At 44.3% G+C, this 25,081-nt stretch overlaps 1 protein-coding gene across 2 annotated transcripts in view; it reads right to left on the reverse strand.

Moving 5' to 3' along the window:
• Positions 1-25,081, reverse strand: part of fbxo41 (F-box protein 41) — a 60,790-nt gene continuing 35,709 nt past the window's right edge. For both annotated transcript variants that reach the window (XM_035419144.1, XM_035419146.1), the window contains exons 4-13: positions 23,749-23,822; positions 17,381-17,736; positions 13,285-13,523; positions 12,602-12,717; positions 11,533-11,685; positions 11,223-11,318; positions 10,842-10,960; positions 9,351-9,509; positions 9,062-9,177; positions 1-8,442 (exon numbers count right to left, since the gene is read on the reverse strand). In XM_035419144.1, coding sequence (XP_035275035.1) covers positions 8,380-8,442; positions 9,062-9,177; positions 9,351-9,509; positions 10,842-10,960; positions 11,223-11,318; positions 11,533-11,685; positions 12,602-12,717; positions 13,285-13,523; positions 17,381-17,736; positions 23,749-23,822 — 1,491 coding nt within the window. In that variant the 3' untranslated portion in view covers positions 1-8,379. The remainder of the gene's footprint in view (positions 8,443-9,061; positions 9,178-9,350; positions 9,510-10,841; positions 10,961-11,222; positions 11,319-11,532; positions 11,686-12,601; positions 12,718-13,284; positions 13,524-17,380; positions 17,737-23,748; positions 23,823-25,081) is intronic.

Here is a 25,081-nt window from a genome sequence, read left to right on the forward strand (position 1 = left end):
TCAGCTTGTTTCACAATCTTTATTTAACATGTACCCACAAAGAGTCAGTGATACACTTCTGTCAATACCATTTTTGCTTGCATTCCGCATGGCGTATCACACAAGAAAAAGCAGAGGCATCTGAAGTGCTTCTACAGGGGCTGCGTCACCTTGTCATAGACCTCATCTCAATCCGAGGAGAGAAATAACATGAAAGGAGTGGCTGAACTCCTCTTCTCACTGTTGTCCAGTATCCAAGTAACATACTGACTACGTACAGTGAGTGAGTAATTCATATAAAGGTAGAAAATCATGTGGAAATTGTGGATTTAAAGTGTTCAACGTCTGTCGTTTCTCGCCCTGCTAAATTCAATCACCCGCATCTTCCGCAAAGGAGGTTTACGGGTGGTTTATTAAGGGATCGATCTACTGAGACCCACAACAGTGAGAATAAGCTCCAAGCCACTCCACGGCCCACTGCCTTGGTCCCAGAGCTCTCTTATATTTGCACTCCTGGCAGCTGAAAAATTGTTGTGGTAATAACAGGAAACACAGCAGAACTTCACCTTTAAAACGTGCTCGCACACACCAGTCATGGCAACGACAGCAGGCACAATTTTTGCTGCAGTGAGTACCACTAATATTGGTTTTCATGCAGTGTATTTACTCATTTATTTAGTATATTCCCTTACAGGAACTCAATTGTAGCCTATGTGGCGTACTGTCCATGTGTGGAGTTCAGGGCCAGGTTGCCATACCAGCCAGGTGGTTCTAACAGTGCAGTACTTGTGGCACAAGGCGGAACTGAACTACTATTTGTGCCACTTTGTGCCAATCTTGGCAACCGGTCTACTTGTTCAATGCCTGTCCAACCTGTCTGGCGAGAAACAAAAACCGGCACAGATTGGTAGACCAGAGCAAGCATCTCACTGCACCCCTATTTTTTTCCCTTCTCATTCTTACTTTTGAAACTCACATTATTGTCTCTAAAATAATCAACTGTGTCCTCCCTGTCAACAGCACCCATAAGAATACCACCAAAGATGCATGCTGCCTTTTCTGTTGTGATTTTTTGCCTTGAAAAGAAGCAAGACCTTATATTCACACACCAAAACATCTTCTTCACACTTGACGCTACGTTACTGGTCCTTCTTTTTTTAATCGCCAAACTTATAGAGATCTGGGAGATTCACTTGCAAAAATAAAAGACAAAAAACATAAGTTCATTATGCTCATTAAAATACATGCTATTTAACAGTTAACTGATTGTTCAAAAAATGTTTTGGTTGAAGCAAACTATTATTTCTCTTTGCGGTACAAATTATCAACACATCCTCCCAGCTTTGTGTGAGAGATCTGTAAAACTGAACAATAAAATGTCCCACTTCACACAATTTTCCATAAAAGTGATGCATTGATATCTGTGGCCCCACATGCATACAGTACGTAAAGCAGTTCCACACACCACTGTAGTTGAAAGGAACGACGGTAATCAGTTATGATAATGCACAAGGGGCTGCCGTTCTTCATGAAAAATTATATCCATGGAAGTGTATTCAATGCAACAACATTCGCGTATTTCGAGTAATGCTATATCGCTATGCACACAACTGCAGATTCAAAACATTTAACTGGCAACAATATACCCGACCCCTAACGGCGATCAGTTGAGTTATCTATATATAGGCACATGAACTACTGTAGAAACTAGACTGCAGCCCACACCTTTGGACTGTCACAGATTGCAGTCAGTACAGCTAAATTTACACCTTGAGGAAAACAAGCACATATTGCACTGCATGAACTACATTAGAAAATGCACTGAATTTAAGAACCTTTAAAGCAGAAAGGTGTCTTTGCACACAACATTCCATTGCCTTTGGAACAGACACATCGCACCCCTCCAAAAATGAACGCTTCCCTTTGTCCCTCACAAAGCATCTCATTGCTCAAGTCCTACGAGAACAAAAAAAGACACTTAAAAATCTGCCGACACTTCCTGACAATCACAACATTTCAGTTTTTCATACACAACCTGAAATGTTCTGATCAGCTCAATACATTGCTTTGTGAGGGAAGCTCCAAATCTACATCCCAAAAGTAAAATTTGTTGGTTTTTACACATCAGGATGATGCAAATACAAACGAGATTGAAATCCCTTCAGATATCCTAATCATTCAAAGTTCCTCTTTTGTAAATGCTGAAAAAACAATGTTTCCAACAGTGAACTGTAGTGTTCTTCGTTTTGTTTGTGAGTGTGTATTTGCTAAAGTGCCACAATGATTTGCTTCCGCACCAAGGCTTTCTTGAAAGCAATGACATCATGGCAACTGTACTTCACATATCAATACTAAAGGTCAAGGATGCCTTACGCAGGATACACAATAATGACTTGCGCTTGCAGGAGACCTTGAAACATATGGAAGCATCCGGACAAAGCGCTCAGTGTTTTTGAGTAACACTGGAAGATCACTGGTAATCTTATTATAAATGGAGTTTGGAAAAAACATCAACAAAATAATTGTGTTCGGTAAATAATTCTAGAGATTGGGAGTAGCCAAAGTTCTGGATAATGTACAGGAAGTACAATCATTTATACAGATAAGAACAGAGAAGAATGTTTCTGCAACAAACATGCAACAATGGGCCATTCTAACTGATGAACCTGTGAACCAATCACATTTCATCTTACTGTAACAAGGCATCACGTAACTGTGAACCAATAACAATTTCTGACACTGAGAATCAGGCTGAAGCTTCACTGGGGGAAAAAAATCCGATTTCCTCAGATGAATCCTAAATCAGACTATTATCCTGACTGACTTTAACGAGAAGGATAAGGAGGATTCTAGCACACAAGGATAATAAACCATTCAAATGTATTTGGTACATTGGAATAATGGAAGTCCAAGTATAGCAACTAAGGTTAGGTCAACACATAATAATCAGATACAACCAATACATTAAGTGCAAACATTCATTACATAGCCATTAAGTTTCTTGGTTGCATGGTTCTTGTACTGTGAACCAACTACCCCCTATTTCACTATGCTTACTTCCTCCTGTTATATAGAGAACTGTCTCTACACTTGAAATGGAATATCAATAGACCCATCATTTTCAGTAAAGGTATTTAAAAAAAAAAAGAAAACACAAAGAACACAGGTTAGATCCGTAACATCATTACTAATGTTTGTTCAGTAAGGTCATGTTGGTGTTCAGCTTCTAATGCACTTGAATGTGGTTGAGCCAGGATAAACATAGGTGTGATATCAGGTACTGACTCCGAGTTGCCCCAGGTGAAAAACACAAAACGGGGAAGAAAGAATGTAAATATGATGATCGCAAAGATATAGTGTTTATATAGCTGAGGCTTTCAGTGCAATGGCAGCAATGATATACGCATCCAAATCAAGGCCACAGCATCTAAACAAATGTAAACTATTCTCCAACCGCTGCCCCAGGCCAGAAAGTTAATAAAACTGGGTACAGTCACTTCTCTGACAACCACACACCCCTGAAAGCATGTCAAGATGTCCTACACTGGACAGGAAACAAAATTTGGCCCAATGAAACTGAAAAAAGAAAAGTGCTTCAAAGAATTCTCTGGCTGGTGAAGAATGCTACAGAAAAGGGCTTTCATCATGTGACGTGGGCTTGGCACAATGAACGAAAACCATGGAAACGCAGGCACTGCATCACCCAGACTGAAAAAAAATCTTGATTTCCTTGTCATCTACTGCCACTGACAACCAGATCTCTACAAGCGCCCTAGCAAACAGACTCTAAAGTGCTTCATATATAACAAATACTGAGAAATACCTTACTTCTAAAGAAAGAACATCTAAGAGCATTGTAGTACTGCACAAAACATATTCCTCTTTTTTTTTCCACTAGTGCAACAGTTGACTAAAAAATAAAGTTAAATGCAGAACACTGCAGCAAGCAATTCAGTCCTGAACACCAATTTTTCTATCGACTACAGTACAGCTAAAAAGGCAACATGATGATTAATGTTTAAACGGACATGCCAACAGTATAGACATCTCTTTTTATAGAAATAAATATTTCAAATAATCTTTATCTTCTCTCATTAAATAATATCCATCTGTATAGGACTTTGTTTCACATTTAATATAAAGTATCTATAATACACAAGTCTTGACCTTTGGAGTAACATACAAATACGATATAACATCTATGGACTGGGGTCCTTTTCTGAATTTTTTTTTCTTTTTTCAAATGTAATTTCGTCTCCTTCACCATCGAAACGCAGTAACACCAAACAGTGCCCTTCCTTAGAAATAAGCATTATGTACAGCTTTTACGGTCTTCACGAGACAGATTGTCAAAAACCCGGAAATCAAAGCGTGACCCCATTGAATAATTACACTGTTCTAGTCCGCTGTGACGGCTGCCACATGGCGCAGCAGAGCTTCGCGACCGCATCTTTGTCTCCTCCGCTCAGAGACCGCGCGCAGCACGGCTGCATAGCGATGATGACTACGCTTGGCGCGACCGACGCCGCCCGTCTGGCGCGCGGTTTGAGCCGGAGCAGCCTGAGACTGTCTCCTCTTTGCGGAAAATTCCAAAAAAAAGCCCGCCAGTTTCATCTCGTCGTCTTCCTGAAAAACGCGTCGGCTTCGCGTCGCTTTGAACCGCTATGCTGATGAGAGCTGGAGCTGCAGAAGTACAGCAAGGTTGATGCTGGCATGATTTCGTTTTTTTTTTTTTTTTTTTTTCCCTGACAGAGACGCCCAGGGCCTCAGCCGCAAAGGGGGCTTCTGAGCTGCACAATCCTGCAGGCTCTACAAACCCGCTGTTAACCACCAACTCCATAGGACCTGGACAGTGGGGGGAGCTGAGGGGGTTCAAGACAGGACGATGACCCTGTGGATCTGGATATAACTGCCTATCTGGGGCAAAGGCCTATAGATCCCCCTGGACTAAGTAGCCCCGTAGAAAAGGCCAATTTTTTCCTCAAAGAGCTGCCTCTGTGTTGGTTCTAAGTGGACTTTAGACCAGATTCACATGCTGTACGTCTCTCCTCCCCTCAGCTCCCCCTACCTTAGTATGGTTAGCTCATGTCTTGGCTGAGAGCATATAGTCAACTAAAAAAAATATGGTTACATCAGTCCTCACAATGCATCTCACACATCAAATTTGCATGTAGGTAACAAAGCACCATGGTAAGGAAAGATATTTTTCACAAAGCACACTGTATGTTACAATCTATACAGCGTATGAATGCTCACTCTTTAAGATCAGATCATTAACCAGACTGTGAATGAGACTATTGATCCATACTCCATACTATTGATCCATGCTGAAACTGTATCTCTGTCCAAGATGATAACGATTTGGTGATTTTGCGCCAGGAAGTGCAGTATTGCTTCCGCCTGTCAGAGGTCACAGGCTGGCCTCCGTCCAGCTCAGCACTCAGGGTAACGTTCAACACACGTCCCAGGTCCGGGTGGAATCAGAGCTCGACAAGTTCCTCTTGAAGAGAGCACCGGCGTTGGACTGATAACAGATACAGTACTGAGTGCTGACACAGTGGTGGAAACAATGTCTTATTGCATCGCTTGTTTCTGCAGTAGCGGGGCAGGGGGAGGGAGGGAGGGGGTGAGTATGGAGGTTTCGGGTGATGGGGCGAGGGCAAGCTGAGTCACAGCTCATCGTGTGTATTGACGCCATCAACCCATTCCCCAACCTTTTATCGTAAACAATGATGCGTGAGCCCCCCTCCCCCACCTCTTAAATTAGACAGGTAATCCAATGTGCTTTAAAATGGGACTTGTTACATATCCACATTCATAGATTGATGCGATTCGTGTGATGTCACGAATCACATTCGTGCGACGTCAGAACCGACGCAGGTTCTTTGACCGAAAGGGCGGTGAAGTGGGAGAAAATGGGCGGAAGGTGGTGATAATTGTTTCCATCACTGCACAGTATGCAGACAGACAGACAGAGACAGCACACACTGGACAGCAAAGGCATTCAATCTGGTTTTTGTCTTCTTGTGGCATTATAAACGTTTCTATGATATTCGTACTTTCCAAATGCTTCCACTGAGTTTGAACGTTGCATTTAGCCCTCTAACGCGCCTCAGGAACGTACACAGCGCACGCAATCGAGCTAGCAGGCTTCCGCCTGAGCGTGAGGCCTAAAAAGGGTGTTCAACTTTGCCTCCTCATCACCGACACAAATCATGAGAATCACAACTGATTACATTTATGACAGCGAGGCAGCTGCTATTTAGTCACCAGAGAAGGTGTCGAAACATCCACCAGAAGACCAAATCAGATCAAACTGCCTTCGGCACCGTTCACAGAAGGCTTTAGGCAATGTGAGTTATGACTTATCCCCTAATCAGCGGAGACAAGAGGTCAGGAGCAGGTTGATCTATTGAGTCATACAGGGATTGCAAATTACGGATTATTAAACCATGTCCAGCACAGAATTTGAACTGTACGCATACACACTGAATTATACAAATGTGTTATCCGAGGCTGACCATAAAATGCACCATTTGGATCATCTATATACATGTAAATATATTTGAAATCCCTTTGCATTGGTACATCTTATAGAATCGTGTGGACTTTTCAGGGAAACTTTACATCTGTAAAGTTCTGGTTTCAGACAGCATGTTCACCACAACACTGAAACAGATTTGAGAGTTGCACCTGATTTGCAGGTAATGTAATGGCACATACGCAATCAAAAGGAGTAAATTTACAAATGAATGGCACATTATCAAGGTAAGGCATAAATAACAATCCATTTACAACCCCTTTTTGAGAGCAACAGATCTTGAGATGCAAACTTATGGAGTGCAGGTCCCAGGACACAGACAGTAGTAATCAATGGGGGATGCAGAATGAAAGACCGAGAGGATGGGATGTGCGTTGGAGAGCAGCTGATGATCCTGTTGAGCTGCTGGATCCGACAAGGGCACTGGGTTTCCCAATAGCACTTGCTATTGGCTCTAAGACCCTGTCACATGATGTGGTCCTTTGAACTACTGTGTATTTGCAAACAAGCAAAGAGGAGTTCTACAGTCCTTCTTCAAGAAAAAAGAATTTGGAAAATACTCAAGTGATGATTGACACTTTCAACGTTATACGTTTGCAGCTGGCGTTTTCTTTGCAGTGACATGTGAGTGTGTGTGTGTGTGTGTGAGTATGCATGAGTCAGATGCACATAATACTTGATAGTGAACAGGCTGAATGGTCTAACCAAGGTCACGTGCTAACATGGAGGATCATCTTTAGCCAAATTAACTGCACGACATTCCCCTGGCCTGACTCTTTAAAATAGTGTGAAATTAAAACACTAAATCAGAAAGCTCATAGGCATTGCTGTGATATTTTCCTGTCCGGACTTGCAACGTAATAACATTATGCACTTCATGTTATTGTCAAGAAAGGTGGCTAATTACAAAGCAGCAACACCCATTGTGTGCTCTTCAAACCACCTAACTTTAATATGTATGGAAAAGTAATGTACTGACTTCTTCTTCAACCAAGGCCTTTAACTTAAACTTCTCAAGCTGTGCAAAACACACATACTCACACACATATACACACATACAGGGCCATGCTAATGCCAGACACACACAGTGCATTGATACGGAGAGCCACAGAAAGGCCGTCATTTTTGTAGTCCGGAGCTCTTTTTGTAGTCACCGGAAGTGATCATTCGCATGGGTTCAGAGGAGTTGGGCACTTCCTGTAGGGTAGGTTTAGAACAGTTCTTCCAACTCCTCACATCTTCAACGTGTGCGTTTCCAAAAATGTGCTCTGTGGTTTCACGTCCTTAAAAAGCTATTTAAACACAGTCTGCAAAGCCAACCATGTAGAAAAGTGGCTTCACTTTGAACTCTTCCCCCCGATATCTGACCAGCTCTGTGCTATGGAGAAAGAGGTCTGTGTTCTGTCCAAGTGAGTCTACTAAGAAGCGACCAGCGACTGCGTGCGGGGTCATAAACTGCTGAAGCCCTGTCTGTAGAGAACTTCTGCCTATTGTCCAGAGAGCACAGCCTCACAGTTAAACTGTGGCAATGCTGTGACACTGAAGCAGCCTCTTTTTCAGTTGCGCCTGCTTTTTGTTCAGTAAATGTGATGAAAATGGTCCTGTTTTTGGAGCACCTCAGTGAGGCTGACTCAACGCTGGCACCCCACATCTTCACCAGCTCCTGCTTCACTTCTCTCGGTTTGTGGTGGTTAGCTGTCGATTCGACTGCTTCCTGGAAAAGGGTCGAGGACTTAGTCAGTTAGTTTTGGAGGTCTTGTACCTCCTCTTCGGCACCCTTTGGGTTTTTTGTTTTTTTGGGTGGAAGGGGGGGTGGCGGGGGGGATGTGGGGATCTGGGTCGGGAGTGGGGAGCGGAGGTTAGCAAACCCCATCCGCCTTAACATGCAGGATCTTGGAAAAACCGGGTCTTTTCTTCAGGGCCTGATCAAGAAAAAATAACACAAACACTTGAGCTTTCTAGGCTTACAATAATAAAGAGGTTTTTTTACACGTCAGAGCTTTCAGTATAAAATCAGCTTTAACTTTAAGAGCCGACTTGACATTGACAGTTTTCCTGTGTTTGGCTAACTCCGGATTACACAATAGGTTTAACCATCTTGTGATGTTATAATTCTGCTATTTAAGCATAATCTAACAAGAAGGAGTTAATTTGCGCAATCTGCTGTCTCACTTACAGTAAGTGGGTACTAATTCCCAAGAGAGAGGACTGCTATTTTTACCCAGAATGCTTCAGTGAGCCCTGCTGTGGGTGTGAAGCTGCACCTCCTGTATTGTTTCCTTGTCCCTGCCTTTCTTAAAATTATACGTGCCAGCTGGCTGTATTTTAGGAGCCGAGCACCCCTCTCCTCTCATCATTAAGGAGGTTATTAATAGAGGGCTCACACCAAGATGGAAAATAGTCATGTGGATGTTTAAACCTGCAGGCACGAAAACAAGTGCTCTCAAAATAGAGCGTGAGCAGCTCTAAGGAAACACAGCGTTCCTGGGGGTGTGTTACGCAGCTGGCAAACAGAAAAATGGATCGTGGCGCCCCCGTCACCTGTAGCTTGTTCACCATCTCGTCAAACAGTTTCCTGGCCTCCGGGCTGTTGGGGTCCTCAAAGTAGTCCTCGATGCCGATCTGCACCACAATCGATTTGAGGTTTCGGCACACACCTGTGGCAAGGAGTGAATGTACGCGTGACAGACTGTATGAGGAGCTGCAAGGCTTAGGCCTGCTACAGGAACATCATTGTTATATACTCACTGTTGAAGTGTAGCAGGGACTTTGGAGTAACAGTATATACTGGCTGTTTAATTGTAGTAGGGACCCCATGGTATATACTCACTGTTGAAGTGTAGCAGGGCCTTTGGAGTAACAGGGGTAGAAGTGAGCACCAGCATCTCCAGGCCCTTCAGCCCCTCTCTGCACACCTCTGCTGCCACCTCCTGGTTGACTTCGCTAACATGGTCCAGCTCTAAAACCTGCAGACGCATGCAGTTCCTTGCTGCAAGAGAAAGGGGGCAGTCTTAGACTCGTATAGCACCCGAAAACCCACTATTTTCCAGCTACCTCTGCACATGAAAAAGTGAAACCATGGAACCATGGAAAAAGTGATAGTCATGGAAAGAATTCATTTGGCAGTATCTTCTTGAGAATCTGCCATCTACTTGGTGCACTTGGCATAGTGTGCATGACCAAACTCTCAAAACCCAGAGAAGAAGCAGTGTAGTGGAGTATGCTGCAGCAATGTAAGGAGCAGCAAATTTAGACAAACGTAATAAATTCACACACACACACACACACTCCTACACACACATGCACACACACACTCGTACACATGCACACTGACACACACACACACACTCACACAAACACACACACAGAGTTTGTACATATAAAAAATAACAGTGGTATGAACAGCCAAAAGAATTTCAGAAAAATACCAGAACCCTGAAATTTTTATCTGCAATTAAACAAGAGTTCTTCAGCTCCAGTGAAGCAGCAAAGGCAGGAGCTCAGGAGCTCTGCTACATCTGCTCATTCTCCACCTATGCTTTCCTTCAGCAAACAAACATTATTTATCCAACCACTCCAAAAGGGATGTCTCACATGAAGGAAAACGCAATTTCCTCTGTCTTCCTTTTCACGAGCAGCGGGTCGTGAGCAGGGAAGCAATCTCTTTGTTAAATCTCTTTTGATTTCCTCCTCAATGGACCAAATTTGTGGTTGCTAGGATATCGATCTACATACGAGGCTGTGCCAGTATACTCTCTCAGTGAGACTGGGGGGAAAAAAAGATTAATCCGGTCTGTGCTGCGAGACATTGACACTTTGCCCTTAACCCAACGCAAGGCGACAGGGGCAGAGGTGCAAATGTTTATACGATCGACTTCTGAGATTTGAGTTAATGCAGTCCGCATCTGGCGAAGATTCAAATCCTGCTCACGTCTGCAAAAATGACAAGGTGCCTTCATTCAGCCTTCATTACCAGCAGCACAAGGACACTGTGCCGTGAGTATCCTTTGCCATTATCAACCGCCATCATCTGAACATCTGCCTGTCACTGAGCATGTCTGAAGCCTCGTCCTTTCCCACTAAATACCATACAGAAACACTATGTACATTACAGCAGCCACTAACCCAAGGAGATCTTTGCCTCAAAATGGAGGACAACTACTAATTTTGCATGAAATAATCTCATACTGCTTTAATTTAAAACATTTGGTTATTTAATTTATTTGCATTCTTAAGCTTGTTTAAGCTGGAATTTTCAGCAGGGTCCCTCACAGACAAAGGTGACAACAAACTGACATCCGTACCAAGCTGTCCAACTCACCCAATGAAGCCAAGCCCTGAATCCCGCACCCAGCCCCGCCCACTCCAAGGGCCCGCAGGTGTGGCCAGCATCGGCCAATGGTTTGCAGGCACCGGTTGCTGAAGCGAGCCGGTTGCTGGCTGCAGAAAGACAAGTGTACATGTGACAGGTCTGCAGAAAAACATAGCTACGGTACAGTCAATCCCAGGCTGACATGGCTTACGGCACAGTCAATCCCAGGCCACCTCACATCAGTGAGAACTGAGCACAGGAGAAGTGGCTAACCAGTGAGCATGCAAAGATTATATACAGTACAAGTCAAGCAAAGAAAAACTACAAAGTGAACATTATTAAAACTACTACCCTCTGCTTCCAGGTGTTTGGCATTCCTTTACTACTTACCAGGGATGAAGTGGCGCCACCTGTAGGGAGATGATGTCCCTGCAGCCGGCTCCCAGGGCCCAAATAACTTCCTGCCCAACAGGGTCAGTGGCACTCCTGCAACACACAGTCAGTTCCTCTGCTCCAGTAAGAGAGATTTCTAGCAAAGCACTGATCTCAGTGACCTAGACTGACCCTTCTCAGACTCAGACCCCCGCTAATGACTGATCCAGGATCAGCTTACTCAACACCACCGCAGGCCCACACCATCACGTGAAAGAGCTTAAGTCCACCCAGAGTCGGGGATTACGGGCGAGCGCGGGGAGCTCACCTGTAGGTGACGGCCTGCAGGGCGCGGCAGTAGCAGCTGGCCAGCCACAGGGAGCGGTCCGTCAGGAGGTTTGGACAGTGGGACACCTTCAGGATCAGCAGGTTGCCCCCAGCAGCCTTCAGAAGAGCCTCCAGCCCCTCCTCCAAACATCCACTGACCAAAGCACAGAGACAGACAGATAGGGTCATGTGTCAGGTCAGCTGTTCCTAACACTTCCTCCACTAACGCCGTTATTCTCATTATTGTGTCTCCAGCCCGCTCACTTGTGCTGCTAGTGATATGTGGCAGGTGCTTCCTGTGTTTTGTTCTGTTTCATTTCCTTGATTGTAGGACTGGCAGCACCTGTGGGAAGGCCTTTATAAGGAGCCCTGCGACGGCCAAGACAGAGTTCACACACTTGGGCTCCTCGCTGCCCATGGTACTTTTAGTTAATATCTTAACATAACTTCAATAATACAAACTATTTATTTTGTTAATAAATGTATCATTGTTGCAAATACTGGCTTGTCGTGCTTTATGTTGCAACTTGCCATATACTGTTCATAACACAAAGTGCATGATGTTTTGTATGTCAAAGCAACTAGTAACTATTAAGGCGTGAATCCACGTCCATTGGATGACGGAAGCAGAAATAGACAGGACTGAAGCAGGGACACCGGACTGAAGCAGAGGGACAGAGACATGACTGAGGCAGGCAGATATAACTGAAGCAGAGAGACAGACACCAGACTGAACCAGAGAGACAGACAGGACTGAAGCAGGGAGAAAAGAAGGCTAAAGCAGGGAAATTGAGACAGAAATCGAGACAGGCTGCTGGTGAGGGTGAGTGAGCTGAGCTGAGGAAATCCGACAGATATCCAGTTCTGCCACCGCTGAGATTTGTTCAGCTTATTCTGCAGATAAAATCTCTCCTGGTCGCCCAGAGAAGCAGGCCAAGCCTGTACAAACTGGAATTCACGCTCATCGTATGACTTCATATCCGCAAAACCAGCCATATGCCAGTGTGCACACATCCATGCGGCACTGTGCTGGAGCGAAGCATGCAGAGCTGGTAAAGCTGGTCCCTCACCGTGTGCTCTTCAGGTACTCCTCTTTGGTCTCCTTCTTGCCCCTCTGCCTGGGTTTGAGGTTCTGCAGGATGAGGGAGTGGGTCTGCGTGCACCACTGAGACAGTGTGCACAAGAACTGCAACACAGAGACGACACAGGGTCAGCCCGTAACACAGAGACAACACAGGGTCAGTCACGCTAAAACACAGGGTCAGCCTGTAACACTGAGACAACCCAGGGTCAGTCACACTAAAACACAGGGTCAGCCTGCAACACAGATATTCTACAACAAAGGCACAGCCAACAACACAGTTACACCAAAACACAGGGTCAGCATAAAACACTAGGATGACTAGACATTTACTATCTTTGGGATCAAAAACACCATCCAGACGGGACTTCATAGACAGTACTGTATACAAACAAAGAGCAGAGTATTATGTTCATAGTGTGATTTCATGCAATGGAGGAAAGACAATGGGCATTACTCTAATCTGAAATGTGGAAATGAGAGGACGTGATAACTAAGCGTAGTCCCTGACAACTGACAACAAATACATAATAGCCAAACCAAATCTCTCAACACAGGCCATTCCAATGCCTTTGCCTTTAGTAATGAGTAATGAACAGTAACGAAACCCTAATTCCAGAGCAGGGACAGCGCGAGAGGCCTCCCTGAGGTCGCTTCGGGGGGGTGCAGCACCTTAGATGAGATCCGGGCGTTCTCCAGCAGCACCCGGGTCCACACGGCCGGGTGGCGGGCCACAAACTTCCAGTCGCGGCAGACCTCGGCGGCCCGCAACAGCGTCTTGGTGTCCAGGTAGGTGAAGATGCAGAAGAGGGCCGCCCGCATCTTCAGCACCTCCGGGCTGATCACCTCGTTGGACCTGGACGGGCTGCCCTTGTCGTGGCGGCACGGCTTGCAGCCGCCCTCCGACCGGCCTGGGATAAGCGAGGGGGAAGGGGGGGGGGGGGGGTGTTGCAGGGAGAATGAGAAACCAACCTGGCAACACTTTCACCACAACTCATCAACTGTACCAGAGTACATAGTAAACGTCACACCAAAACATTACATTGCATTATAAATACGTACACATACATAACACCAACACACAACTCTACCTAAGTGTTGTTATGACAAACAACACTATCAACTTGATACCACATTATGTCCACACACAACACTATCTACCAGTCTACTGCCTTGGTTCATGTTCAATTTGCAAAATGACACAAATTTTATGTAAAACATCACAGTAAAAACTAAGAAGAATGTCTCATTTTAGTTCATTACTTATACACATTTTTTTACAGTGTTATTTGGATATTATAAGTAATAGACTAAAATGGTTCTGGTTTGATGAAATATACACTATAAAACATTCAGCACAGGCAGGCCACAGGAATATTAGAGAATATCTACGCATTCGCCACACTGTGGCGCCAAAGACAAACGGGAAGGTTGCAATCACCTGCAATGCAACCGTAAGCAGAGGAAGATACACACAATATGGCTGCCGAACCCTGTAACTCAGCCATGTTCAGTGTTACAGTAGGAGGATATCACTGAATATAACACTCATAAACGTGCTAAAAGGCATCCGGCTCAGTAGCTGAAGGTGCAAAATTTCCGGGCCGGTAACAATTTTGCAGAGCATTGAAATATTAAATATCGTTCTATTACTTTTACTAGCCCCTTGCACATATTTTAGCCACTGCTAAGCTGAGGTGAATTACTCACTTGGGAAAAAATGCACTGACAATTTGCAAAAAGCCAAAGGGTAAAACCAGATTATGGGAACTTTTATTCAATAATGGCCCACTGAATACACAGCAAAATCAACTGGTACAGGACCATTTCATGCTAAGCAGAGTGATTGAATTTGGACATGTTTTGCATCAGTGGCAACCTATGCCCTAAATAGTTCCCAAGAGCTGCATATTTTTATTTAGAAAAGGCAGACTATGTCTAAATCTGTGAAGCTAACTGACAGGACCAACTACAGCCAGGAGATTTGTTTTAAACCAAAAATAGCACATGGTACTCTGTGGTCCTCTGTGATTTGAGCTTGACACAACTGCCATGAAACCTGGCCTGTGATCTCTGGAAAAATCAATGGGTCCCCTAACCCCCCCCGCGGGACAGAGGGGCACCTTACAAACAGGGTGACAGCTGAGATTTGAGAGAGTGACTGTGCGGCCTGGAGCCCCCAGTTCCGGAGATCAGGGACAGACAGGAGATCAGTTAAGACAGGGTTAGGGCGGCAGCCAACGGGACAGATTTCGTCACTCTAACCCAGCTCTGGTCATGTGACCTCACTCACCCCCCCCCGGAGGAAAAGTAAACGCACATTCAGTTTGTTGAAGAGATGAGTGTTGCTGTATAAATGCAATTTATAACTGCATCATATAAATGCACCATTCATTATGTATGCACACTGTTTACCTCCTGCTGAAGGCAAAGTTGCTGACTATAATCAGTCACCAATCATACTGCAGAAACAGATATTCACACCGTGAAAGACAGGACCCTCAATCTAACACCTAGTTTATTTATATCAGGCAATTTTAATTTGCTTTACTGCAATCTGCATAAAAATAACTGCTACTCAGCTCCTGAAAACCGCAGTAACAATGTATACCTCTTGACAAATGTTTTTCATTAATACCTGTTCCAGTGTGTAAGAGCAGAGATTGAGAGTGTGATTGCACAGTTTAACTTTGTTTCAAACTTCCTTTGTCCTTCATCAACAGTGCATCTCCGCAAACAGGCCAATGCAGACCTATGCAGTGAAGACAGCACAGTATCCTACAACTACAACTATGTGGTCCAGCCACTTAAATCTGAACCACATACTGTAGGCCTTGGTATACTCAACATGAAAATGAATTGTTCTAATAAATCATCAATTGGCTCAATTGTATGTGCATATTAATATTTCATCCCTGTTCTTCAGCTTAATGCTCGATCACTTTGCTGCTTTTCTGCGCCTCTCTTTTTCAGCAGACATGACATTTTGTGCAAGTTTTCATGATGAGCCTTGTAAGATGGTCTAAATACAAAAAAATTTTTTCGAAAAAAAAAACAGGTAAACTGCAACATTCGCAAATGAGGGAATTGATAACAAAATGATGACATTTGCCAGTGACAGAAAACTGCGTGGAAGTTATTAATAATAATAATAATAATAATAATAATAAAAGTAATGCTTGCACAGGCTGGGTTGAGGTGTCTGAGCTGGATGAGGGATGAGCCTATCCTGCACGCTGTTTGCTGAACTGTTCAGGGGTGATGGACTTGTGTGTGTGTGTGTGTGTGTGTGTGTGTGTGTGTGAGGGGCGGTCAGTGATTACTCATCCATGTGTCAATGAGCCACTCTGTGAAGCAGACTCAGACCCAGCACCTGACCCATTTGATATCGTCTGCTGACCTCTTTCACACCAAACATCATTCTCTGGGGATGCTCTCACTCATTATCTGAGTGTGTGTGTGTGCGTGTGTCTGGGTCAAGGGCATTATTTATGGGGGGATGGAGGGCTACAACTGCCTGCAATATTTTTTTTTAAAAAAAGGTCAAATAACCCCCAAACAATAATATAGCATGACGATGAGAAAAATAATTTCATAAATAATAAAGATGGGGATTTCATGACGTGATCGGGATATACTGATCAGTGAGGCTTTGAGTGTTTGTCACAGAAGTCACAGCTGTCACCTGTCAAGTGTGACAATGTACACAGATTCCGGAATGTGCTAGGATCAAGATTCTTGTTCTTGTCAGTTGTGGCAATCAGATGTTTAATGGCCTCTGTCAGCAGTGTTGATGCCCAGAGCCCCCTCCTCCATTATGGCGACATCAATGACAACAGGCGCTCATGATCACAGACTCAAACGTCGCAATGTATGTACCACATATCATACCAAAACAAACTTTAAAGAAATAAAAACGGACACATTGTAACCGTGTTTTATTTCAGTAATGTCACCACGCTCCATTTCTAACAACATTATTTTACATACAAGCAAAAAAGCATTCACTTTCTTTCAGCAAAGGACCAAATTCAGCGATTAAATGCATCTATTAATTAATTTAATAAATGAATGTTTAAAAACTCCTTGATTTATTCCGTTTTGTTTCAGTTTTCTGTGATTTTCAACAACTTGGCTGTGACTGCTCCGTGACTTCAGACAATATTTTCTGTGACGAACACCCAGCTTTACTGATCAGTAATCTGTAGTATTTTCCCATTAGAATTCACCAGAAATTTTTAATTTCCTAGCTGAGACAGGTGTTTGTCAGTGTTACTACAGCGTCAGTGTTACCTGTACAGGTGTGTGTCAGTATAACCTGTACAGGTGTGTGTCAGTGTTAACTATACAGGTGTGTGCCAGGATTACCTGTACATGTGTGTGTCAGTATTACCTGTACAGATGTGTGTCAGTATTACCTGTACAGGTATGTCTCTGTATTACCTGCAGAGGTGTGTGTCAGTATTACCTGTACAGGTGTGTGCCAGTATTACCTGTACAGGTATGTCTCTGTATTACCTGTACAGGCGTGTGCCAGTATTACCTGTACAGGTATGTCTCTGTATTACCTGTACAGGCGTGTGCCAGTATTACCTGTACATGTGTGTGTCAGTATTACCTGTACAGATGTGTGTCAGTATTACCTGTACAGGTATGTCTCTGTATTACCTGCAGAGATGTGTGTCAGTATTACCTGTACAGGTGTGTGCCAGTATTACCTGTACAGGTGTGTGCCAGTATTACCTGTACAGGTGCGTGTCAGTCTTACCTGTGCCCAGGCGGTATCCGCCCCTGTTAGGAGCAGCGTGCTGAGAGTCGGAGGCTCTGCGCTCCTGCTCCCAGATCTCGGCCTCGGACTCGGTGGTGCGGGAGCCCACGTCGGACACGTCTCCCTCCTCGCCCTCGGTGCTGTTTCGGTAGGGCCGGCGCTGCCAGTTCTGGATGGCCTGCTTGCGGAGGCCCCAGCTGCGGGACATGGCGGCCCGCTCGTAGCCGGCCTCGCCCATCCGGCACTGCACGTGGTAGTACTGCGCCTCGGCGCACTCCTCCAGGGGCTGCATCTCCACGCTGTCGCTGTCGTAGCCCCCCGAGCCCTGGGACACCGACTTCGCCCGGCCCGAAGCCCTGATGCAGGAGGGGGACACCCGTCAGGCTCGCCCGCTACACCCAGAGCTGCTCCGTCACCCGTCATTTATCTGCTGCTCCATCACACTGTTATATACCTGCTGCTCCATCACCCTCTCATATAACTGCTGCTCCATCACCCTGTCATACACCTGCTGCTCCATCACCCTGTCATACACCTACTGCTCCATCACCCTCTCATATACCTGCTGCTCCATCACCCTGTCATATACCTGCTGCTCCATCACCATGTCATATACGTCATGCTACAAAGTGTTTGATGATATATGATGCAATTCAATCCACTGGCTCAAATTTAAATATACGATTTAGCAAGTATATAAACTGAAACAAATGCATAAGGAAATGTAACATGCGAAACATAACAATGCTTGCTTTAGGCTGGATACCCAGAGTGAAGGCCTGGGTGTGAGTCTTTGGCAGGGTCTTTGGCAGGGCTTCAGCTGATTGACACAGTTGATGTTTTTCACTCACAGTCTCTCTCACGCTCCACAGTACTCCGTTAAACAGTTGGGAGATTTCACAGCGGCATTCTGGGTAAAGCGCTATCCTCCAGGGCTTCCACATTAGCACAGAAGTTCCACTAGGGATGCGGGCCAGGAACTTAGTCATTACTTGACCATTAATTTTTAAATACCACTCAATGCAGCTTAAAGAGACACCATCTTCCTTTTAACCGCCTTTCTAAAAGACATAATCTCCCTGTAAGTACAGTGCACTATTCTAAGCTAACACGTGTATTTATCATCGTTACCCTGAGTAATTAATGGCCGGCAGCATTCAGGTTGACTGCTATCATCCAGGATGAATGTAAACTCAGCCTCTGGAGATGCCAAAGACACGTCTGCCCGTGCTTTCAAACGAGGCAGGTGTGTTTATCCCTCCAGAAAGAGATTCCACAGACCAACACTTAGTGACTCAATGTATGCAGTGGATTTTGCAATACGCTTCAGGGTGAATTTGAAATGCATGGTGGGGGGATCCAAGAAATAAATAAAGAAATAAATAAATAAACACTCCTTGCACAGTTTTCACTCCTTGCACAAATTCAGTACTTTGAGCCATAATATTCTTGTTTGGTGAGCTGGGGGGCCATCATGAATTTAAAAGAGAGTCAGAAAGTCTGCACTCAAGCAAGGCACATTACTCCTTGCATTTTTATAACCGCATCTCAAGAAATTTCCAGGCTTTTCTTTCAGCTGATGAGTATAAACTGGCTCATGATTCCGTTTCCTTCCTCAGAAGAATTCCTTTCTTGATTAAGTGCTGACCTTTTCATATGAATTTAAACTTGTCACAGAAATTTAATTCATAGCACTTCAGCGTGCCATTCCGTTGAATACATCTTCTGCAGTTTGAGGGTGAGATATGCCGTGATGAGGCAGTCCCCATCAGCGCAGGTAGAAAACAGCTGCGACACAGCTCAAAAACTGACAACGGCTAGACAGCGCAAAACAGAAACATAACCCAGGCATCAAACTGAACGAGGAGGGAGAAACGACAGGCTAGAGTACTAGAATCATTTAGAAGATCCCCAATTCAGAAAAAGGAAATCATATCTCAGACTGACCCCATGGGAGTGTAGGGGATATGCTACACTCAGTTAAGTCTTCTGGCATCACCTTAGGGTGAATACAGGGTATCCACTTTATCAAATCCCACAACTGAGACATGCACAGAATAACCAGGAAGTGAAAAAGAACAAACCTGCCCAGTTGTCAAACACAAAACGGATCTACCCGGGCATCAAACACAGCCAATAAAGCCAGGCGTCAGGTCTGAGTGCTTTTGCTGTTTTTCTCAGGGAAATGAATTCTCAGAAAAACAACGGCGCTGCAATTCTGACAAATCTTCACTATGGGCTCCAGCAGACTGGAGATGCAGATTACCCCACTTTGTGCTGCTCCCAATAGGCCTCCAGTCACTATAATGCCTCCACTAGACAACATTACCAAGCTAATATTCCAAACACAAGATGTGAAACTCTAGTCATGGAAGTGAATCCGACAACAGAATCTTTTTGGGTCTGAATGATTCTCTTTGTGTGAGAAGGTGTCCCTGCTGATAGGAACCTACAAATATATCAGTCCCCCTTCACAGTACTATAAACACCACTGCCAAATGATTGAGACATTGCATTTGAAATGTAATGACCAGGACCAGGGCATTCAATCGATCTTGTTATAAAGTTACCAACGTAACCAGATTACTAAAAGCATGAGAGAGAGAAAAATAACACATGACTGCATTCTGACATTTCATACTCTAAAACTAAAGTGGAGGGAAAAAGGGTTTCACAAAGAATCGTGTATATCTGTGTTTAACCCCATAGATACTGCATTTGAATTTGAAGAAGGGTGAGATAGGAGGGATACAAATTCCAGACAATAGAACAGCGAGATAGATACTCTTCTGGCTGGCCTGTAAGTCAGGGGAGCCAGGGTAAACTCGTTTTCACGAATTCATAATAACACGATGCAAAGGAATTCATATTAACACAATGCAAAGGCATTTTTGGTCATCAAAGCACTATGTTTTACAATGTGTGGATTTGTTTAAAATACAGAGCAAGACATTACTTTCTGGATCTGTGTTGTATCCAAGGGAGTGGAATGCTTACTGTACATCACCTGTGTTATTCATTGAATGAATACTGGGAGCTTTAGGGCACTGACCTGACCTCTATAAAGCAGGATGTTACACTAGAGAAAATACATGCCTCTCATACATATGATGTCAGTGTATACCGTGGTACTATGTTCAATGTGGATAATTGCAATGAGACAATCATGTACAACATGCCTGCCCAATCCTGTTTCAGGAGATCTTCCATCCAGCAGGCTTTCATTTTAACCCTAATTTGGCACACCTTATTATACTAATTAGCAGCACAACAAAATCTCCAGCTCTTGAATGAAGTGTGCCTTGTAAGGGTTGAAGTGAAAACCTACAGGATGGTAGATCTCCCAGAACAGGGTTGGGCAGCCCTGGTGTAGAGATATCATCAGTACTGGAAAAACAGTAGTTTTCAGGGAGTCCCCCTACTCTCAACCAGTAAAAACTCATGCAGTAGCAATACCCTAGTATGAGGACAAGTCCAGGAGGGGAAGTATGTGAGTTATGTGCTGGGCGTGAAGTCCCAAGGATGTATGCGCTCTCTGTTCAGCTTTTCCAATGCATTATTTTAATAGCCTACCTGCCGCAAATTAACATGCTGAGGAAAACTGCACCGGGACAAGTTGTTGATTTAATCCGACATTTATGAAAGCAATAATGTAAATGAATGCAGCTGTGTACATATTTCTTTAAATACTGTTGCGTGCAGCCCATTCATTTTAGAACAGGGCACAGTGCACTGAAAAATGCTGAGTGCGACATTTCAACTTATAAACTCGCAAGCCAAAATGCAGAAGCAAAGATATACAGCAGGAAGCTGCTTCCAGGATGCAGGAATAAGTGCATGCCTATGCAGGCTATCTTTTATCTCTTTCAATATCTCCAGTACTGTCCAACCTAAGAGCCCATTCATTTAGATTTTTTTCTTCTTCAGGAGGTTTGTAGAACATAAATATGAATATATCCGAATACAATGCCATGAAAAAGTATAATGTCCCTTCCTGATTTTGTCTATTATTGCATATTTGTCACGCATTCAGTCATTTATATGCAATAAGCCACAGTTTCACATTGAACCCCCAAAAATGGGAACGCATTAAGATTCACTCACTAAATCCTGCAGCCTCTTCTTTCATTGCATCTAATTTTTCATGTACGCAAAACAAGAAAAGAGATTTGGGGAAAAACAGATGGGAGCTTTATAGCTTGTTATGATGTTTTTCTTGTATTCTGCCCTGCCTCCCCAACCACCTCGCCCAACCTTCTTCCCAAAAAACGGTCACATAAAAACAGCAGGATGATAACATTAATCTCAGTTAACTCCTTGGCTCTGTGAACACGGGCCTGTCCCTCTGAGCCGTGGAGCACTTTTACCGAAGGCCAAATGCACCGCCCCGCCATCAGTTATGCCCGGGAAGCTAAAATTTACGTTTTGTTGACACCAACAGAACAGCCCGCCCTCCTGTTGAACTCTGGCACTCTAACAGAAGAGCCGAATATAGGTCAGAGACAGCGTTCTCCTCACCTTCCCTCCATGCTCTCCTTTCCCATCAAACAGGACCTAAAATGGTATCTTTTGTCACTGTAGTCAAAAGTGGAAATGGATATGTCAGGACTTATTTTGTTGCAGGAGACGGGGGGAAGGGGGGGGATTGGGGTTGGCACTGGTTTCGTTCTGAAGAGAGGGAACCTGTTTTTTATTTTTCTCACTGTCAGAAGCAGTGCATCACTGCTGTGCTTCAGAAACATGACAACAAATGAATTGGCACAGCAGACAGTAGAGTGCTGTGCTAGCCAATGTGCTAACACAGCTCCAGCTCACATCTACAGTGGTGCAGAACTACAGTATGTTTAAAGCTGCTCGGATAGTACATTATATAATAGACGTAATTATGTCAGAAAGACTAACGATTAAATATACCAACTAATTATGCTTCAAATGGATCAGAGTACTCAGCCTAAAGAGGGGACATCCTCTGGATCCAGCAGAAGAAATTGCTTTTTTTGATGAAATGTGAACTTGGAGACCTGACAGTGGATGCACAGGCCAAATTCCCTACTTGGCTCTCATAGTCTGGTCATCAAATACAGCCCCTGCTTAATTATATACATATGTCTATGTGAGAGTATAAATCTCTCCCTTTCTCCACAGTAGCTCCACAGTAATGTGTGGTAATGTAAGTGTTATTCACATAATACCTGCTACTCATCACCCAGGGGCTGGTGGTGGTGGCAGTTGAAAGGAGTCACCACTGCCCCCCTCAAAGTAAAGTGCTTTGAGATCAAGGCTACATATGCTACATGCTAAACACAAGCTATGCACATCTAATCAATATTACGATAATAATAACATTCATTTCAGTTACACTTACTTTTTTATCTTTAAACCAGGTAAAACTAGCTTCAAATGATCCGAACAGTAAAAGCTGAAAGGTATTAAAATGATTTTATAATTTACCTTGAAATCTGAAGGGGGATATTCCGGCAGCACAATCTTATTACGGTCTCTCTCTCTAAGCGTGTATTAGTTGGCCATTAAGAAGAGAAGGGCAGATGGATCAAGATGAATCTGCTTTGAACAATTTGACGCACATATAGGGAACGGCAGCTTGTTAAAAAAAACATTTCACTATTTATCTTCACTGGCTACCGTGCTGCATTGTATTGTGCTGTATTTTTACATTTTTAAAATAAAAAAGTGCTCATAAACAGAAAATCGTGTCGTACGACGGAAGCTCTAATGAGCAACCCTCGAGGACATTCCTAAGCGCCCCACTGTGCGGCGCAGAAATGTCGGCAGCGGCGTATTTAAAAAACGATCAGGAAGCCTCGCTCCTGTTCGTTTGAGCCGCGGGGAGACTACAGCCTGCGGCCTGCTGCCTTTTTTTGGCCGCGCACGTTCCCGTCCACGGGCGCACCGCAGCCCGGTGCCCGGTGGAGCGGCCCGGCCCTGCGTAAAAACGCGGCGCAGCATTAACACGCTCCGTTAGCCTACGGTACGCTGTGATAGTCCCTCAGGAACACCTCACTGTCAGCCCTCAGCTGAGGGCAGCATATTTCAGAGTACCAGGAGAGTTAGCCATCGAGCTGAGGAGCAGACTGATGCAAAGCAGAGAAATCCATGCTTCTGACATGCAAGACTCATTTAGCACACCCAACAGAAAGTATGAACTGCGGAACAGAAAGTGCGGATACAAAACTCCCTGCAAAGCGGATTTAATTTTACGTGTTTGAAGGAGCTGCTACTACTGAGCCCTCTGAGAAAGTAGCCGGGCCCCGGTAAGTAACCCCTCAAATGGTCATCTGTAGGTATGAGTGCCTGTGCTGGGATAGGACCAGGAACCCCAAATAAAGAAGGAAGGGGGGCAGCCTTACCCCGTACTGGGAGAAGAGTGGCGGTCTGACACCGGGTACATTCCTCTGGAGGTCCCCGAGAGACTGGAGTTCCTCTACAGGGTCAAATCAAAACCAGAGAGAGAGAACCAGAACACAAGAATGAGCACAAGAGAATATGAGAAAGAGAAAGAGAGAGAAATACCACCTTAAGTAATACATGACTGTTTAAATTTCCACCTTGGTAAACCATTATGAGTAATTAAAACAGACACTTTGTTATTCTTAATGTACAATGGATGAGTTTCTTTTTTTCAGAATTTACAGTATGCATTTAGTAAACCTAAGTGTATTGTTTTACATTTCATATGGCCTAAAACTGGCTTACTGACAGGAGTGCAACTCAGCAGGTGCCTGTCATTCATTTGTCTTAAGTACATCTAAGCTTAATGTCACAGCTGAAAGCATGAAATGACTTGAGTCACAAGAGGAGCATGTAGCACTTCACAGCTTGTATTTGTGGTAGATCTGAGGGAATATCACAGTCAAAAATATGTTATAAATCTTTCCACCAGGTGCGATGCTCTCTGTTTGTACAAACAATGAAATTGAAAAAAAAAAAACTATAAATAACACATGCTGTGAGTTGTCAGTAAGCTACAAGAAAACCATGGAGATGAGAAGTGCTATAAATATTATCATTTTAATCAAGGTTGGGTTCACAGGATGAAGAATTCCGTGTCTGCATTTCATGGCTAGGAGTCTAGAGAAAGGCAAATGCATCACCAAATTCCCAACAAAAAAAGACATTATGAGATACATTAATCACATTCACAGACAACAGAATTTGCATATATATATATAATTTTTACAGTCCTTGCTCAACATGTATTTCAAGTGTAAGAGGTAGACTAGTAAATAAGCATAGAGGACCATGTGGTTTGACTGAATGTGTGTGCTGTGAAAAAAACCAGCCCACGCTGACAAGGGTCTAAAACGATCATTGTGAGGCAGTGAAGGGTGAGATTCACAGGCGGGTGGTGGGCGTGTGTCTGACACAGCCCCGCCCAGCTCCCAGGAGACGGGCGTGTGGGCGGGCAGGTGTGATGGATGCCTTTCTGGGCAGGCCCCTGGCACGGAGTAATGTAGGCCAGGCCAGAGGAAGCGCTGACACCGCAGGCAGGGCCCGGCCCCGGGCTCCCGGCCAATGAAAATGAGCCGTCGGCAGGACCACTCCCTTCAGTCCTTCCACAGGGATCATCGGAGAGGAAGGGAAACACTTCTGAACCAGACCGAAAAAAAGGACCACGTGGTAACCACGCCAACGCACGACACCATGGCGTTTGCTTGATTTACTGTACTGTTAGGGAGGTCT

Source organism: Anguilla anguilla, chromosome 5, assembly GCF_013347855.1.
Source record: "Anguilla anguilla isolate fAngAng1 chromosome 5, fAngAng1.pri, whole genome shotgun sequence".
NCBI lineage: Eukaryota > Metazoa > Chordata > Actinopteri > Anguilliformes > Anguillidae > Anguilla > Anguilla anguilla.